Raw genomic sequence first — 15,726 nt, 5'->3', positions numbered from 1 at the left:
ACAAAACGACTCTGTATCTTCTTGTGGACCCATCTTTATCAGCGGCACATGAGCGAAGGAAGCTAAGCAAGCTCCGGAGGACTCGCCGATCTTCATCCTGCGCTTGGACCAACAGCCGGAACCAATCCTCCTGCACCAACTTGAGGTCCATCAGCGCCTTCACAAGTGCCATTGCTGTACCTTGCGGCATGCCGGCTTCCTTGACCTGGGTTTCAGCACCAGTGTAACAATGTAAAAACCTACATAGTCATGGGAAGCAGGCGGGAACCGGCAGACATTTAAACCAAACCTTTAATAACAAAATAAACACAAAACCGCACGACCGCCCCTCATGGATGACCGCAGTGCACAAACAAAACCAAAACACAAAATAAAGCCCAGGCCTGGTCCTCTCTTTTCCTCCATTTTTTAAGTAAATGCAGGCTCGGTGAGAATAAGAGACTTCTTTCAAAAACGTTTAAAAAATATAAAAAAAAAAGTGACGTGACATTCAGCCAAGTATGGTGACCCATACTCAGAATTTGTGCTCTGCATTTAACCCATCCGAAGTGCACACACACAGAGCAGTGAACACACACACACTGTGAACACACACCCGGAGCAGTGGGCAGCCATGCTGCGGCGCCCGGGGAGCAGTCGGGGGTTTGATGCCTTGCTCAAGGGCACCTAAGTCGTGGTATTGCAGGTGGAGAGAGAACTGTACATGCACTCCCCCCACCCAGAAATTCCTGCTGGCCCGGAAACTCGAACTCACAACCTTTCGATTGGGAGTCCGACTCTCTAACCATTAGGCCACGACTTCCCATGTATTAGGTAGATGTGTTTTAACCACTGATCAAAATGGTTTTGGTATAAACCTTTTTTTTTCTTCTTCACAGGTGACAACAAAGGTAAAGCAAGTCAAAGACTGTGTCACCGGTACATCAGGTAAGCTGATTGATTCATTAAAATATTTTGAATAAAACTTCACCTACCATGTATGTTTTTACCTATTGAGATATATTAAGCATGTCTGTCACAACACTTATGTCTATCTATCCTTTTTGTCTTTATTTCTAGGGTTGGTGAAGCTTTCTGAGCTGAAGGGTGGTGCAGTGATGGGAAAGAGTTCCAGAGCCGTCACAGTGCCAGACAGTCTGATGACCCAGCGAGAGGAGACCTTAGAGCAGCAGCTGGAGGATTCAGCAGAGCCTGCTGGGGCAGAGGACTCTGAGAACAAAGCTCTCAGAAGACGGACAAAAAAGTCTATGGTCGGGAGCGCTGGAACAGGAGCAGTGGAGGAAAGGGTGAAAGGACGCAGACAAAGAGACTTCGACCCCACAGCTGTAGATGACAACAGTGAAGATGAGAAGAAACCATCAGCCTCCAAAGAAAAACCCAGTGCTGCTGAAGATGTCTGGACACAGAACCAGCAGAAGCTCTTGGAGCTGGCCTTACAGCAATACCCACGTGGCACCACTGAACGCTGGGACAAGATTGCTAAGGTGGTTCCTGGAAAAACCAAGGTGAGCATCAACTTTACCACCCACAGTCACTGGAAAATGTATTTGACCTGACATTTAACTGCACATAAAAGCTGTATTTCATGTTAGTTAATGAGTTGATTCTCTTTATTTAGGAGGAGAGCATGTCCCGTTATAAACTGCTGGCGGAGCTGATTCAGAAACGGAAGCAGGCCAAGAGCTGACTCCTGGTCTTCAGTATTTCACTGTACCTCTCATCTGCTTGTTATGTGCCTTATTAATGCAACCCTATGTCCTTCGTTCCATGTTCACCAGAGCCTGAATTGTCAGCATTTAATTATTGGAGAGATCCCAACTGCACATTTAAATAATGTTTTATTTTAAAAACGGTTTAAGATTGTACACTTGTTGTTTTTTTGTTTCATCTATGCAACCAGATAATCTGAGAAGCAGAAGGAACATTTTTAATGTTTTTTTTTTTTTTTTGTATTTCCTTTCTTTCTTTTTTTTTAATTCTGAAACATTGTTTTTCAGAAGCACAATGTGTTGTGCTGTAATCTGTTTTGGTCATATGTTATAACAAAGTATTTGCATAAAACATGTAATGTTTCATTGTTTCTCTTGTGGTCATTACTGTGCTTCAGCACATATTAGCTCATACATTTTGAAGAACATGACACTTTCACCCTCATAAATTCCATTCTGTATATTTAAGATTAAACTAAGTGATTTTTCAAAGATGTTTACACTCTTGTGCTTCCTGTATGCAGAAAATTATTATTTAGTTCTTGGTATAGTTGCAATTAGCAAGATTTTCTTTTGAAAGTATGACCCTTATTATCAACATACACCAAATGACATTTGATGGTTTTAAATCTGACTTTCTCAAACAACTACAGAATTGGAAGTGGAATTACTTTGTCTATAACGCAAACTGATAAAAGTATTAGTTTTCACAACATTTCAAGTTCATTTTATTTGGTTACAACAGCTTAGCCTGCAAGGCAGGAACTTCCAGGTTATAGAACCTTGTGAATGTAGACAAGGAGGCCCAGCCTGCTGTCATACAAATGTCCTGGAGTGGAACTCCACTGAACCATGCCCATGAGGAGGTCATACCTCTTGTGGAATGAGCTTTGATGCACCTCCTCAGGACATTCGCGTCCTCCTGCACCTGAATGAACAAATACAAATCGCAGTTTAAACAAACAGAAAAGAATGCGAAAGAGCTTAATTCAGCACCGCAGTGTTCTGGTGTTCAGGGCGCACGCAGAGACGCGTCTCAAAGTCTTCTTTCTTTTGTACTGACAAATATGTCAAAATACCTGTCTTGGAAAGTGTGTTAGAAAAGTCTGTGGTTATGTCTTAAGTGAAAGTTAAGAGTTGAGAAAGAAATCGGATGTGTGTCATTATAATGGATGCATGGATGTCTCTTAAAGTGACCTATTTACTAGCTCTGCTATCAGTGTCTTTAATGTATGAAAATGAAAGTAAATCACTCACTGCTCTTGATTGAATTACTTTGTAGTTTTAAAAATAATTTATCCACAGTCAAACCAAAAATCAGATATAATTGATTATATTGTTTTACTGGTGAGTGCAGGACACTAGTTCATGTAAGTGAGTATATCAAAATACAGCGAACTGTGAAATATTAAACCCCAAAAACTCTTCATACTGTAGTAGACTACCAGTGAAACTGAAAAAATAAATTAAAACAAAAATAAATTAGGGACCTGACCATGTTTGCTTAAGTGTTTCTTTAATTGCTAAAGCATCCTTTTCAAACCACAGACTGAACAAATTTAAGCATTGCTTGCTTGGTAACTGTTCAACAAAGTATGGATAGTTGTGTAAATATTGTCATACTGACAGTTGTCTGAAGTTTTGGTTGATCCCATTACATATCTATCTATCAAAGTTGTCTGACATTATCAAGAGGAATTTGTTCTGATACAGCTTAAATCTGAGTTCTTGTCATATTTTATTACCAATTTCTAAACTATAGCAAATAAACTGTGATAGTGTGAGAAATGTTAAAGGTGTCTGAATACATTTTGGTTTGACTGTGTATTTAATTTTACAGTGAAGACTATGCAGTGCTATTTTTAATTAGTTTCTGGACACTTACAAACTTAGGTGGAAAAAGTAAACATTGTGTAAAAAACCCTGCACCAGGGCCCCTAACCCCAGCTATGGCCCTGGGTTAAGGTACCAAGACAAGTTCAAGTTCAAGTTCATTTATTTATAAAGCACATTTAAACAGCCACACTAGACAGATCAAAGTGCTTTACAGAACAAGCATATAAAAATAAAAGCAGCAAAACACACTTAAGCACATAGAGAACAACTAAGCTAAGATTTATTATAAAATCAAGAAGCAAATGTAAAATAATAAGAACAGCCTAAGATAAGTTATCAATATGCAAACGAGAATAGATAAGTTTTGACCAGAGACTTAAAAACAGAGAGGTTGGGAGCAGTTCTGATCTCTAGAGGCATGGTGTTCCACAGACAAGGCCCTGCCACCGCAAAAGCACGCTCCCCTCTTCGCTTAAGTCTGACACGAGGGACTACCAGCAGCGCCTGGTCGTGGGATCTGAGACTTCTGGACGGAATGTGCGGATGAATAAGTTCAGAGAGATAAACTGGTGCTAGGTTGTGTAAAGATTTGAAGACAGAGAAGAATTTTGAAATCTATTGACTGCCGGACTGGTAACCAATGTAAAGATCTGAGGATGGGAGAGATATGGTCATATTTGTGACAATTATGTATGAGTCTGGCCGCCGCATTTTGGACTAACTGAAGACGGGAGACGGAGCAATGCACTGTGTGTACTGTAAGAAATTAAACAAGAAGGCATGCAGTTTAAAAGATGGCAAGTAAAATAAAAAGCACATCTGTATGCAATACAGTTTCATTATTATCCAGAGCGACATACTATAAAATATTTGTGCGACCAAATCATGTTTTGCGCCATTACCTGAAAAAGTTAGTCACACAAGTTCCACCAGTGGAAAAGATTAGTGTAGTTCCCTGGTTGGAGGCATCTGTCGAGAATATTTTTCGTTTCGAGATTGTCCCCAAATCCACACCTGACTGATACCATTCTGCCACCTTACAGGGCTCCAGTGCTGTCACACAGTTCTGAGTCACCCTGAGGCGAATAGTGCCAGAGGTCCACGCTTGACACGGGACCCGTGTTTTCAGCCAGTGCTGTAGAGGGTGCATATAATGCAAGCCCAGTTGGAGCACTGCCGAGGCCGAAGCCATAAGACCCAGCATCCTCTGAAAATTCTTGAGAGGAAAAATACTGCTGGCCCTGAAAACCGCTGCTGAGCGTTTTATTCACAGTGCGCGCTCCGACGTCAGTCACGCTGTGATTGATACAGAGTCCAAATCTGTCCCCAGAAAATAAATTTTCTGGCTGGGAGACAGTGAGCACTTAGTCCAGTTGATGATTTAGAGACCCAAATCCTTTAAGTGGTTGAATAATAAGTAAAGTAAGTAAATAAGTAAATCAGCTCTGCTTCTGACTGTGCTAGAATTAGCCCGTCATCCAAATAGTTCAAAATTCGCACCCCCCGTTGTCTCAGGGGAGCGAGCACCATGTCCATGCACTTTGTGAATGTACGAGGTGCCAAAGATAGACCGAACGGCAGGACGGTGTACTGATAGCTCTGACCCTCGAAGGCTAATCGCAAGAAAGGCCTGTGATGAGGCGATATTTGAATCTGAAAATAGGCATCTTTCAGATCCACTGAGATAGACCAGTCTCTCGGGTGTATGTGCGTGAGAATCTGTCTGGTCATGAGCATTTTGAACGACCTCCGCATGAGGGCTTTGTTCAAATGCCTGAGATCTAGGATGGGTCTGAGACCACCATCCTTCTTTGGGACGAGGAAATATCTGCTGTGGAAACCTGCAGTGTTGTAGTCGAGACCGGCTCATTCGAGTCCGAGTCCAGATCGAGTCCAGAGATGGTCGAGTCCGAGTCAAGACCGAGTTCAGAAAGGGTCGAGTCCGAGTCAAGACCGAGTTCAGAAAGGGTCGAGTCCGAGTCAAGACCGAGTTCAGAGAGATTGGGTCTGAGACAAGACCTAAAGAAATCTTCAAGAGTATGTAAAATGTATGATGGAAACAATAAAGGGTAAAAGGGCCACATAGTATGTGGTGTAAAGGTAATTTTATTAGAATTATGAATTGTTACTTGTCAATATTAAGTGCTCATTTTCACATAACATCGTTGTACCACTATACACATCCATATAAACTTTCTAGTACACATAATATTACTGTACGACTCTATATTGTAATTCTACATAACACTTCTAGTACAAGTAACATTACTGTACCACTATACTTGTAAATGTTCAACTGTAACAGCTTTTACATAACTTTTAACCCTGAAGCTTAACTAATGACTGCTAATATCCTGAAAATGTCTTGGATTATGTGCACTTTAGATGTTGTGAAGATTAAAGATGGGCATAATTACTTTTCAAAAAATTAAGTGAGGAGACCATCCTGCTACCCAACCAAGCACGATGTGGTCTCATGATCAATCCACCCCAACTAAAAACTCTCTCTATTGGCGCAGAGGAAGCAGGGACTGACAAAAGTTACCATTTCATCACTTTCTGTAACAGCAACGGATAATATTATGCTAATTTCACTGGATGGTGGGTTTTAATGCAGGGTAAAATACACACTAGTCAAAGTTTTTTTTTAGTTACGGAGGGCATACACACAAGAGCCGACTGACTGTCCAGGAAAATTTCATGCAAAAGTGTGTATGTGCCAGGGGAAGAAAGCTGGATCAAATGCCATATAAGTTCAATGCCTTCTGTCAGACATTTTTTTGGGGGGAGATGTTTAGTGTTGAGACAGTCAGTCTGTGTCTGTATTCATTATATAATTTAATTAAACAATATTTGTTTTTTTCTGTGACCATTTTGTCCTACTTTGTAAAAATAACAGTTGAGAGAAATAATGTAGCAATGTGGCTTCCTGGAAAGCGGGATCACTACAGGCGGATGGCAGGAGGGTAACTTAAGGCCGGTGACACACTGGCTGCGTGGCATCTCTGCTGCATGCCAGAAGCGTGGTGGCTGCTTCGCGTTTTCTGTGTCTTTACACACCAGAAGCGTGCCTGATGCGGCGCTGGCGCGCTGCTTCTGCTATAGGTGACATAGAGAGAGGCCGCCGAAAAACCAGGCTCTTGCAAAACAGAGTATGTTTGACAGGTGCAATATTCGAAAATCGATAATTATTATTATTTTTTTAAAAAATTACATTTATATCTGAATTTATGCCAACCTATAGACTTTCAAATATCAAAATGTCATGAATTAATATGTGTTTGTGTACATAATGACACAAGTGACATATAAACATATTTTCCTAGTTTATTTTGCCTGGAAACGCTTCCAACACGCGCGTGTTCGCGTGAAAATAGGCGTCGGTTCTATTTCTAGCATGCACGCATTTTCCGCGCGGCTCGAGCTGCGCCTGGGATGCGCGTCTCACACAGGCAGTCTGCAAGCTCTAACCTGTTAACATGGGAGCCGAATTAAAAACAGACACGCCACGCAGTTGAGACGCTTGCGCCATGCATCCAGTGTGTCGCTGGCCTAACGTCTCATGTCACAAGAAAATCCCCAGTCATTGGATGTATCAATCATACATCAATTTAAAGAAACATTAACATACAGTAATAATCATGACATATTTTGATTGGGACTCGAGTGGACTCGGGCATAAGTCCGATTCCTAATATGTTCGAGTCCGAGTCAATACCGAGTCAAAATGCACACGAGTCCATGACAAGACCGAGACCATTAAAATACGGTCTCGAGACCGAGTCCAAGACCGAGTCCGAGTCTCGAGTACTCAACACTGGAAACCTGCATTGTTCTGGATCAGTGGGACGGTTTCTATAGCACCTTTTCTCAGCAGTTTTGCTATCTCGGCACAAAGTAGTGTGCACCTACTTCTTTCACTGTGGTTTCGGCCCTGGCTCGAAAGTGCGGGGGTCTGCGAGCGAACTGCAGCAAACCATCTTTGTCTTCCTAGTGTGGTCAGGAAGACTTTGAGGGCTCAGGTTTAACTGCTATCTTAGCCTGGGTCCCCGAGGGGGAGGCGGTCTGTGACAGCTCGAAGAGTACGAGCACTGCTGAAACTCTCGGCGCTGTGAATCTGGCAGCAGAGGCGGTGCTGGCGCTGTGTTCCGGTTGGGTAGCTGTTTTTTGGAGCGGCACGTCGTGGAACCAGAGCGTTTTGGTATGAAGTGCCGGATGGCTTGCGAGGTTTTCTGCACTTCAGAGTACCTCTCCATGAAGCCCTTGATTGCTGGGCCGAAGAGACCAGCTGTAGACACAGGCGCATCGAGGAAAATGGCGCCTTCTAGCTTTTAGTTAGTTCCTCATGGAGTTCTGGCAGGAAGGGAGCGTGCCTCGTGTGAGGCGTCGAGTGTCACACGGGCAGGAAACAGCCATTCAGCCTGCTGGGTGCGGGCTCCTCAGGCAGAGACCAATCGAGGCAGAGGTCCTCGGCGGCCTGTGTGAGAAGGCGGAGAAGCTCCGCTTCGAAGCTAGACCGTACACAGTTCAACCCTTGTGTGGAAGGGGCGGGGTCCGGGTTGGAGCCCGACCATCCTTCACTCTCAGAGGCTAGAAGAGAGCAGCTGTCCTCTTCTGCATTGTCCCCATCAGACTCAAGATGCACGGCAGGGGGCTGGCTGGCCGCGATCAAAGAGGGGGATTCAGAGAGCGATGCACATGGAGAGTTAGCCAACATGCAAGCACTCTCAGGGATGTCCTCCGGCGTTCTCGGTGAACGACGCTTTTTACGGCACGGTCCAGAAGAGAGAAGTGGAGGGGCAGGATCCATGTCAAAGGAGGCCAGACGAGCCCGAAGGGCAGCCTCCTTTGGAAAGCGTGTGGTCCGTGTGGTTTCTTCCCAGGCAGAAAACGCACAGGATATGATGGTCCCCAACACCGAGGGAGGCCCTGCACGAGCCACACTTGGAAAAGAGAGGCATTTGAAACAATTCCTCAGCTCTTTTAGAATGGCGTGTGTTGCAGGGCGAACACACACAATGCAAATACAATATCGAACAAGACGTCAAATAAAGCGTGCGTATCCATAATAAAACGTGCCTCACATGGCTATGGGCGTGAATAAAGGCCTCCTGTAGCGAATCTATGCGTTTTCATAAGAAAAATATCCATATTTCAAACGTAACACACTTTTCTCTCACTTCCGGTATTCTGTCGTGTGCAGAAGGTGTTCCAGCGGATGACGTAGGACGTCAGCGTTGCTTGATTAGTGACGAATGAGGAGAGCGAACAAAACAAAACGCAGGTCACGAATTAGAAGGACAAAATGAGGATTTATAAATAAAAATGTCGGAGGATTGCGATATAAGCCAAAAAGAGACTGCTTTTAACCCCATTAAATAAGGGAAAGAGGTACTTGCTTTAATTATTATATTAGTTCTTATATTACTTTTCAGAGGTTTTTAAATATTGCAATTAAAAACTTAATTTGAAACTTAGTTGCATTTTCATGTTATTCCCTGTATCAGTGATAATGACGTAGAGTTTATTTTATTTTTTAATGACTTGCCAGCCTGTTGAGGACAGTTTGATTTATTATCGGAACACAATATGAGAAGTCTGGCGCCCTCATGAGGCTGTGAGAGGAAATTCAACTCTGTTCAAACCTCTTAACATCACAAACACATGGCTTCCCTTCACACAGCTGTATATGGCATTGGTCTGTACCTGATTTAAATCTACATGAAATACTTAGAACAAATAAAGTAAACAGGATAAAGAAGGGCATTTAAATCAATAAAACATGCTAGTTATTCATCATTTTTTATTTACTTCAGATGTTACAGTGTGCTGTTCACCTTGGAATAAATATACTGTCAATGTTTTATACCCTAAAACCTGCTGTTTCATATTCGATACGTTAATTTATAATGCCTCTAAACTTTGCTGAACACAAAAAATGGTTGTAGGCTACTCAATACAAAAATCTGCCCTCTGACTGAATTTTTAGCAAATAAAAAACATTTAACTGTAATTGTAAAAACACCCCTCCTGGTCATAATACATATGAATAACTATATTGCTAGTTATAATAAATATGTAATTGACTTGCATTACAAACTATCAGAATTTCATCTTATTTGTTGGCCATATAAATAACAACAACTGAACCAAATTATTTATTTTTAGGCCTTTGAATATGTAGATGTTTCCTCCTTGAGCTATGGACGTGAGCCATAAATGCCTGATGTATCAATAATCTACTTCTTCTTTTTTTCTGACTATGATTTTATATGGCCAGCTTTACATGGTTAAAAAAGATGAGCGTTAAACCTGTTTGACATCCAAAAAGCAAGGCTTAAATCAGATCCTTTTTCTAAAGAACAATACTTTGAAGGAACAAGAACAATTTTTCCAACCAAATATCACTTCATCAATGCACTTAAAAAAAAAGTGGCATTGGAGTAAATAACTTATTAGACTATTTTTATTGTTGAATTCATGAATGTATTCTGAACCTTATTTTTCGGTTAAGATTAAACTTGCGCTGAAAAGCAGAACATTAAAATCAGTAAAGCATTATGTTTATGTGACTGACACTGGCTCTGGTTCGTGTCTGATCGGTGGCGTCGGTTCCTGACATATTAATACAGGACTAGGTGACTACAGCCTCTTCTCTTTTTGTTATCTTTAACTCGTTAAGACTCGTTCCTCACATGTGATATTTTAGTCATATTTCGCTCGTCGTGTTGTTCTCCAGCAGATGGCTCTCTTACTCTCTCTTAATCTTACACAACAGCGCATCTTTTGTAACGTAAACAAGCTAGAAGACACCGCCTCTCAATTTTTCAGAGAAAATTAAGTTAATAAAAGTATTGATTATAATTCAGACGAAAGGAAGGATAGTATTAATCTCCACGCAGAAATATATATATATATATATATATATATATATATATATATATATATATATATATATATATATATATATATATATATATATTAAGTTTTACAAACAGACATTGTAACAGCGACTCTAAGTTAGCTAACTTTGCTAATTTTACGTGGCAGTCGCAGTCAAGCAATACAAAAATCACATTAGCTGATAGTTTGACTTTTTAGACTAAAACATGTCTCTTTTGAGAGATCACAGGATCGTGCGTATTTTGCTCATTGTTCTTTCTCAGTTTGCTTTCATTGCTACTTTGATCATCAACTCGCTCGCAGGATCAGGAAAAGGTGGGTTAATGTATCTAAGTTACTTACAGATATGTAATTAGTCGTATATACAATTATTTTCTCATTGGCTTTTAAAGGTCCATTTCAGCGAAGCACTGGAAATATATCAGACAGATATAAGACAGAGATCACTCCTGCTGGATGGACTTTTTCGATATGGGGTGTCATCTATTCCTGGCTCTTCCTGATGAACGCATATTTCCTGACCTGGCTCTGTAGAGGGTACTTCAAACCACACACACTCCACTCATATCAACACTTTGCTTATTCATACTGTTTGAAAGCCATTCATTATAGTTTGACAGTCTTCTCTTCAATTATTGGTGGTCAGGTTGTACTCAAGTCCAGCAATCCTGCCCTCTGAATTCTTTCTCTCGTGGATCATCAACATGATCCTCAACAGCACCTGGCTGGTCTTGTGGGACAGAGAGTGAGTTGTAGGCAGCCTGCATGTAATGTATGTTTCGGGAGGTCACATATTTGTATTTTATTGATTCAGATTGATGATTCCTGCACTGATTGTTCTTGCCCTGATTGCTTTCACCAACTACCTGATGATCTTCTTCTCTTGTATTGGTCTACGAGCTCATGGATCTTGGCTTAAACTGCAGCATCCAAAAGACCTTTTCTGCATCATAGTGTTGGTATGTATTGAATATCATTTTGGAATAGCTTTGACAAGAGGCAGAGTACTCATATTTATTAATATAAAAAAATGAACATGAACATTATCTCAAATGTAAGATATTTAAGTACAGTATCAACCCAAACAAAAGACAGTAGGTAAATTAGATGCACGGTAGATTTGAAATGTCTGAAATAACCATGATATATACTGTATGTACCTTAGGTTCAAAATGGCATTGCTACCTATGCAACATGGACAACCATTGCCACACTGCTCAACTTCACTGTTGTGTTGGATCTAGCCTCAGTTTCCCCAACAAATGCTGCTACAGCTTCTTTATGCATACTTCTGTTGGAAGTAATTATATGGTAATCATAATCATTTATTTTCTGATATGATCTCGTGATATGGTGTTTTGTTTACATCTGTATATCTAAAAATACAGTTTATACATAAATTGATATAAGTACACATCTTCTGCTATTTTTTATATTTAAAACATTGAATAGATTTTAGGAGAAGCATAAAGTCCAATGTCAGGTGATACAACTGATATATTAATGAAGAGTAGAATAATGTAAAAATGCAAATTCTTGACAAGAAATTAAGGATTATTAAGGGGTTTGGCATTTTGGCTTTTATTATTATTTGTAAGAAAACAAAACATGTAAAGAAAATACATTTAAAAAAGATACAACAGAAAATTATGTCATGCCCATGTGTTAAGGTCAAGACGTTTTCTAAAATAAAATAAAATAAAATAAATTGAACATTTTATGACTTTGCATGCGTTTTCAACCGCATTTTAAAATCTTTTAAACCAAATAATTTTTTAATTTGTGATTGGCTCATATTTAAGATATAATTAAAGGCATTAGATCATCACACTGTGTCTAATCAAAGTTTCTTTGCGTGTTCTTCTACAGGTTTACAGTTGAAAACTTTCTTATAGAGAAGCATGTCCGTTACATCCTCACCGTTTACCCTGTGATTATCTATGCTCTAATTGGAAGCCTAAGCAAGCATTACGACGCAGCAGCACCTGGCCGGAACGCTGTCTTTTCAGGTTAGTAAATTATAAACACATATAGTCTTGTTGATTAACCATAAATATAGCGTTGCTAAATCACAAACCCATAAAACTGTAAGGCCCCACATAAAGATGTTACATATTAAGGCTGCATTCTGATCACATTGCTTAAAGTATCATGGTTTTGTTTTCCATAGTGGTGCTCCTCGTGTTGGCCTGTATTGTGTTAGTGGTGCGTGTGGGGCTGGTGGTTTGGAGACACAGGACTCGGCCGCTCTACCATGAAGTCAGTCCTGAGGTCCTGATGTCACCAAACAGCGGCACCGATATATAACCATACATCATAAAAACGCATCACTCATAAAAATGTCAAAGATGACGTGCCCTGAACACTAACCCTTCCAGTTGTGCAGTACCTGCATGAATGTGTTTCAGCTGGAACAGATGCTTTCAGAGTCTTCAGTTTTATGGAAAATATGCAGGAAACAGCAAAAAGTAGCAATATTAAATTGGTATTTTTTAGGTGAAATTACAGCTTTTATTTTAACATATTTTATAATGTAATTATGTTTATATGCATATGTTTACAGTAACTTGTGACCAAAATATCAATATTATACTTGACAATATTATCATTTGCTTTTATTAATAATTTGTATTAACATTTAATATTTTAGTATAACCTTTAATCCAAAGCAAATTACAAAATAAGGAAGAAATTTCTTAACAGTATCACAAGCAATATATCATACAAGAGTATAGCAACAATACTTTCAATACAATGTCTGAAGTGTAAGTACATACAAAAAAATTGGGATTTTGTTTTCTTGTGTTTGTGATTCAAGTTTTTAAACCTTATTTATGAATGTTCAATAAAATACATGAAATGCATCTAATGTCATTGTTAAAGATTTGTGAGAAACATCCCTTATGTATGTTTAGTGCACATGCTCTGGAAACCACCTTGGTGTTGATTGTAGGCTTCTGAAACCACTGGTCTTTCAACGTGATTACAGACATATTGAGGGATGCCACACAACATTTGTGTCTGCTGAATATACATGCTATACATAACTTTTTTGGGTGCTGAGGTTAAAACTGTTTAGGCCCAATCCCAATTCTACCCCTTAGCCCCTCCTCTTTCCCCTACCCCTCCGTTTCACGCGTTCACATGAAGTGGCAGGGGTGTCTCGATTCTCTTTTGGTTGAAGGGGTAGGGGTAAGGTGAAGGGCCAAATAGCCCTTCAAACGAAGATTATTCGGGACCACACTTCAAATGAAAGGGTATGAATTATCTTGGCAACATGGCTGCTACAGTGAACAAAAAGACACATAAATGTAAGTTTTTTGGCATAAATAAATATTTTATCGAAAAGTAATCATTTGTTTTATGTTACATTCAATTGTGAGTTCATATTAACGGTTATGTTACTCAAAGACATGTTTGCAAAAAGTTGCTAATATTTGCTAACATATCATTAAAGACTGAATGATAGTGCCACAGCATATGTCTGATCAGGGCGATAACTGTCGTAGACCCTGATGGGGGCTAATCCCCCCAATAATTAGAAATCGCTAAACCATTTTCTCAAATATTTCCTATTTGAGAGAGAAAAGAGAGAGAAAGAAATGGAGGTTGAGTGTATTCGCGTCTGTGCGTTTATCTTTTTTTAGTGACAGCAATTGTATCCTCTCTTTGCTGGAAAATAAAATGTAGCGATTCAGTATTTAAACTTTTTAATAAAAGTCGTAGGCAGCGTTGACACGTTTATTTTCCCCTGGATGTGTGAGCTGCACGATTTCCGATATATGTGTGTCAGTAAGTAGCTCCTTAATACAGAACGTAAGTTATCACTATAACTACGGATCTATGAGACCGAACGATGACCGTCACCAGGGTCAACAATGTCAGGTGACTGACCTTAGGGGTTGGCTGTATAACCAGGTGAACCAACCACTTCCTCTTGCCTGGAACGCCCAGTTCGTCCCGAGTGACAAGGGATGGTGACGGTCATCATTCGGTCTCATAGATCCATAGTTATATTCATTACTTGCAATCTATTTCGACCTCACTTAGACCGTCACCACGGTCTTACCTTTGGATGACTTATACCACCAGGGTCACGAGGGACTAGTATATTTTCCCTTCCCTGTTTATTTAGCAGCAGATAAAACAGCAGACCCAAAAGGATTTGGATTTGCCACATTATTCCTATAAAATCTCGTAAACGTGCATGAGCTGCTCCAAGAGGCTGTGGCACAGATGTCTGAGAGTGCTACCCGCTTCAGTGCCGCTCAGAAAGTGGCCATGCTCCTGGTAGAGTGAGCAACCAGATCACCAGGGATAGGTAGATTTTGGTTGACATAAGCTTGTGAAATGGTATCCACTATGCAATGAGATATCTGTTGCTTAGACAGTGGTTTGCCTGCACACTTCTTGTCAAAACATACAAATAGTTGTGTGTGTGACTGTCGTAATTGATGAGTATGTGTGTGCAATGCTCTAATAGTACATAGAGAACAATGATCCAGCTCTTCGCCTGAACAAAGGGGATCTGGACGGAAAGCATCAAGCTCAATTACCTGATTTATTGTACTAGGCTTAAGGACACTGGGTAGGAATGATGGGTTTGACCAGATAAAAACCCCTGTTTTTTCTGCCTTCCATCTCAAGCAGTATTCACTGACTGATAAAGCATGCAATTCACCAACTCTCTTGGCTGAACATATCGCCAGTAGGAACACTGTTTTCCATGTCAAGAACTTGAGATCTGCCTGCTCCAAAGGTTCAAAAGGTGCTTTGGCCACTGAGTGTAAGACAATAGAAAGGTCCCAAGTAGGTGATCTCATAATTCTCCCTGGTCGCAAGCGTTTTGCACCCTTGAGAAATTGAGACACCAAAGGGTGTTTGCCAATATTTGCACCATCCACTGACACATGGAAGTGTGAGATGGCTGCATTGTAGACTTTTATGATATTAACTGATTTCCCAGAATCAATCAATGTTTGAAGAAAACAAAGAACCAAACTGGTGTCACACTTGACCGGATCTTATTATCGGTCTTGACACCATGTTGAGAATATTTGCCACTTGCTAAAATAGTTACTCCACATAGATGGTGCCTTAGAACTATTTATTGTCCTTAATACAGCTTCATCTAAGTCTTCAGGGACTGAGCAAGGGCCATACCCATAGTTGAAGTGTCTCTGGACTTGGGTGCCAGATTTGGCCCTCCGCTTGAGAGAGGAGATCTGCTCTCCTTGGTAACTGCCCAGAGTAACCTTGGACTAAACGTACAAGGGTC

General features: G+C 40.4%; 2 protein-coding genes across 2 annotated transcripts; both read left to right on the top strand.

Annotated features, from left to right (window-relative positions):
- The first annotated feature begins 796 nt into the window (after positions 1 to 796).
- Positions 797 to 2,190, top strand: LOC113117217 (dnaJ homolog subfamily C member 1-like). The gene is made up of 3 exons (XM_026285749.1): positions 797 to 927; positions 1,060 to 1,505; positions 1,619 to 2,190. The coding sequence occupies exons 2-3, from the start codon at positions 1,098 to 1,100 to the stop codon at positions 1,685 to 1,687; spliced, it is 477 nt and encodes a 158-aa protein (XP_026141534.1). The 5' UTR covers positions 797 to 927; positions 1,060 to 1,097; the 3' UTR covers positions 1,688 to 2,190.
- An 8,321-nt stretch (positions 2,191 to 10,511) lies between these two features.
- Positions 10,512 to 12,885, top strand: LOC113110776 (uncharacterized). The gene is made up of 7 exons (XM_026274958.1): positions 10,512 to 10,763; positions 10,841 to 10,985; positions 11,095 to 11,193; positions 11,263 to 11,407; positions 11,614 to 11,759; positions 12,318 to 12,457; positions 12,619 to 12,885. Exons 1-7 carry the CDS (start codon positions 10,655 to 10,657, stop codon positions 12,753 to 12,755), a joined length of 921 nt encoding a protein of 306 aa, XP_026130743.1. The 5' UTR covers positions 10,512 to 10,654; the 3' UTR covers positions 12,756 to 12,885.
- The last annotated feature ends 2,841 nt before the right edge of the window (positions 12,886 to 15,726 follow it).

This window comes from Carassius auratus, chromosome 2, assembly GCF_003368295.1.
Source record: "Carassius auratus strain Wakin chromosome 2, ASM336829v1, whole genome shotgun sequence".
Lineage (NCBI taxonomy): Eukaryota > Metazoa > Chordata > Actinopteri > Cypriniformes > Cyprinidae > Carassius > Carassius auratus.
This window is presented reverse-complemented; position numbering and strand designations above follow the sequence as displayed.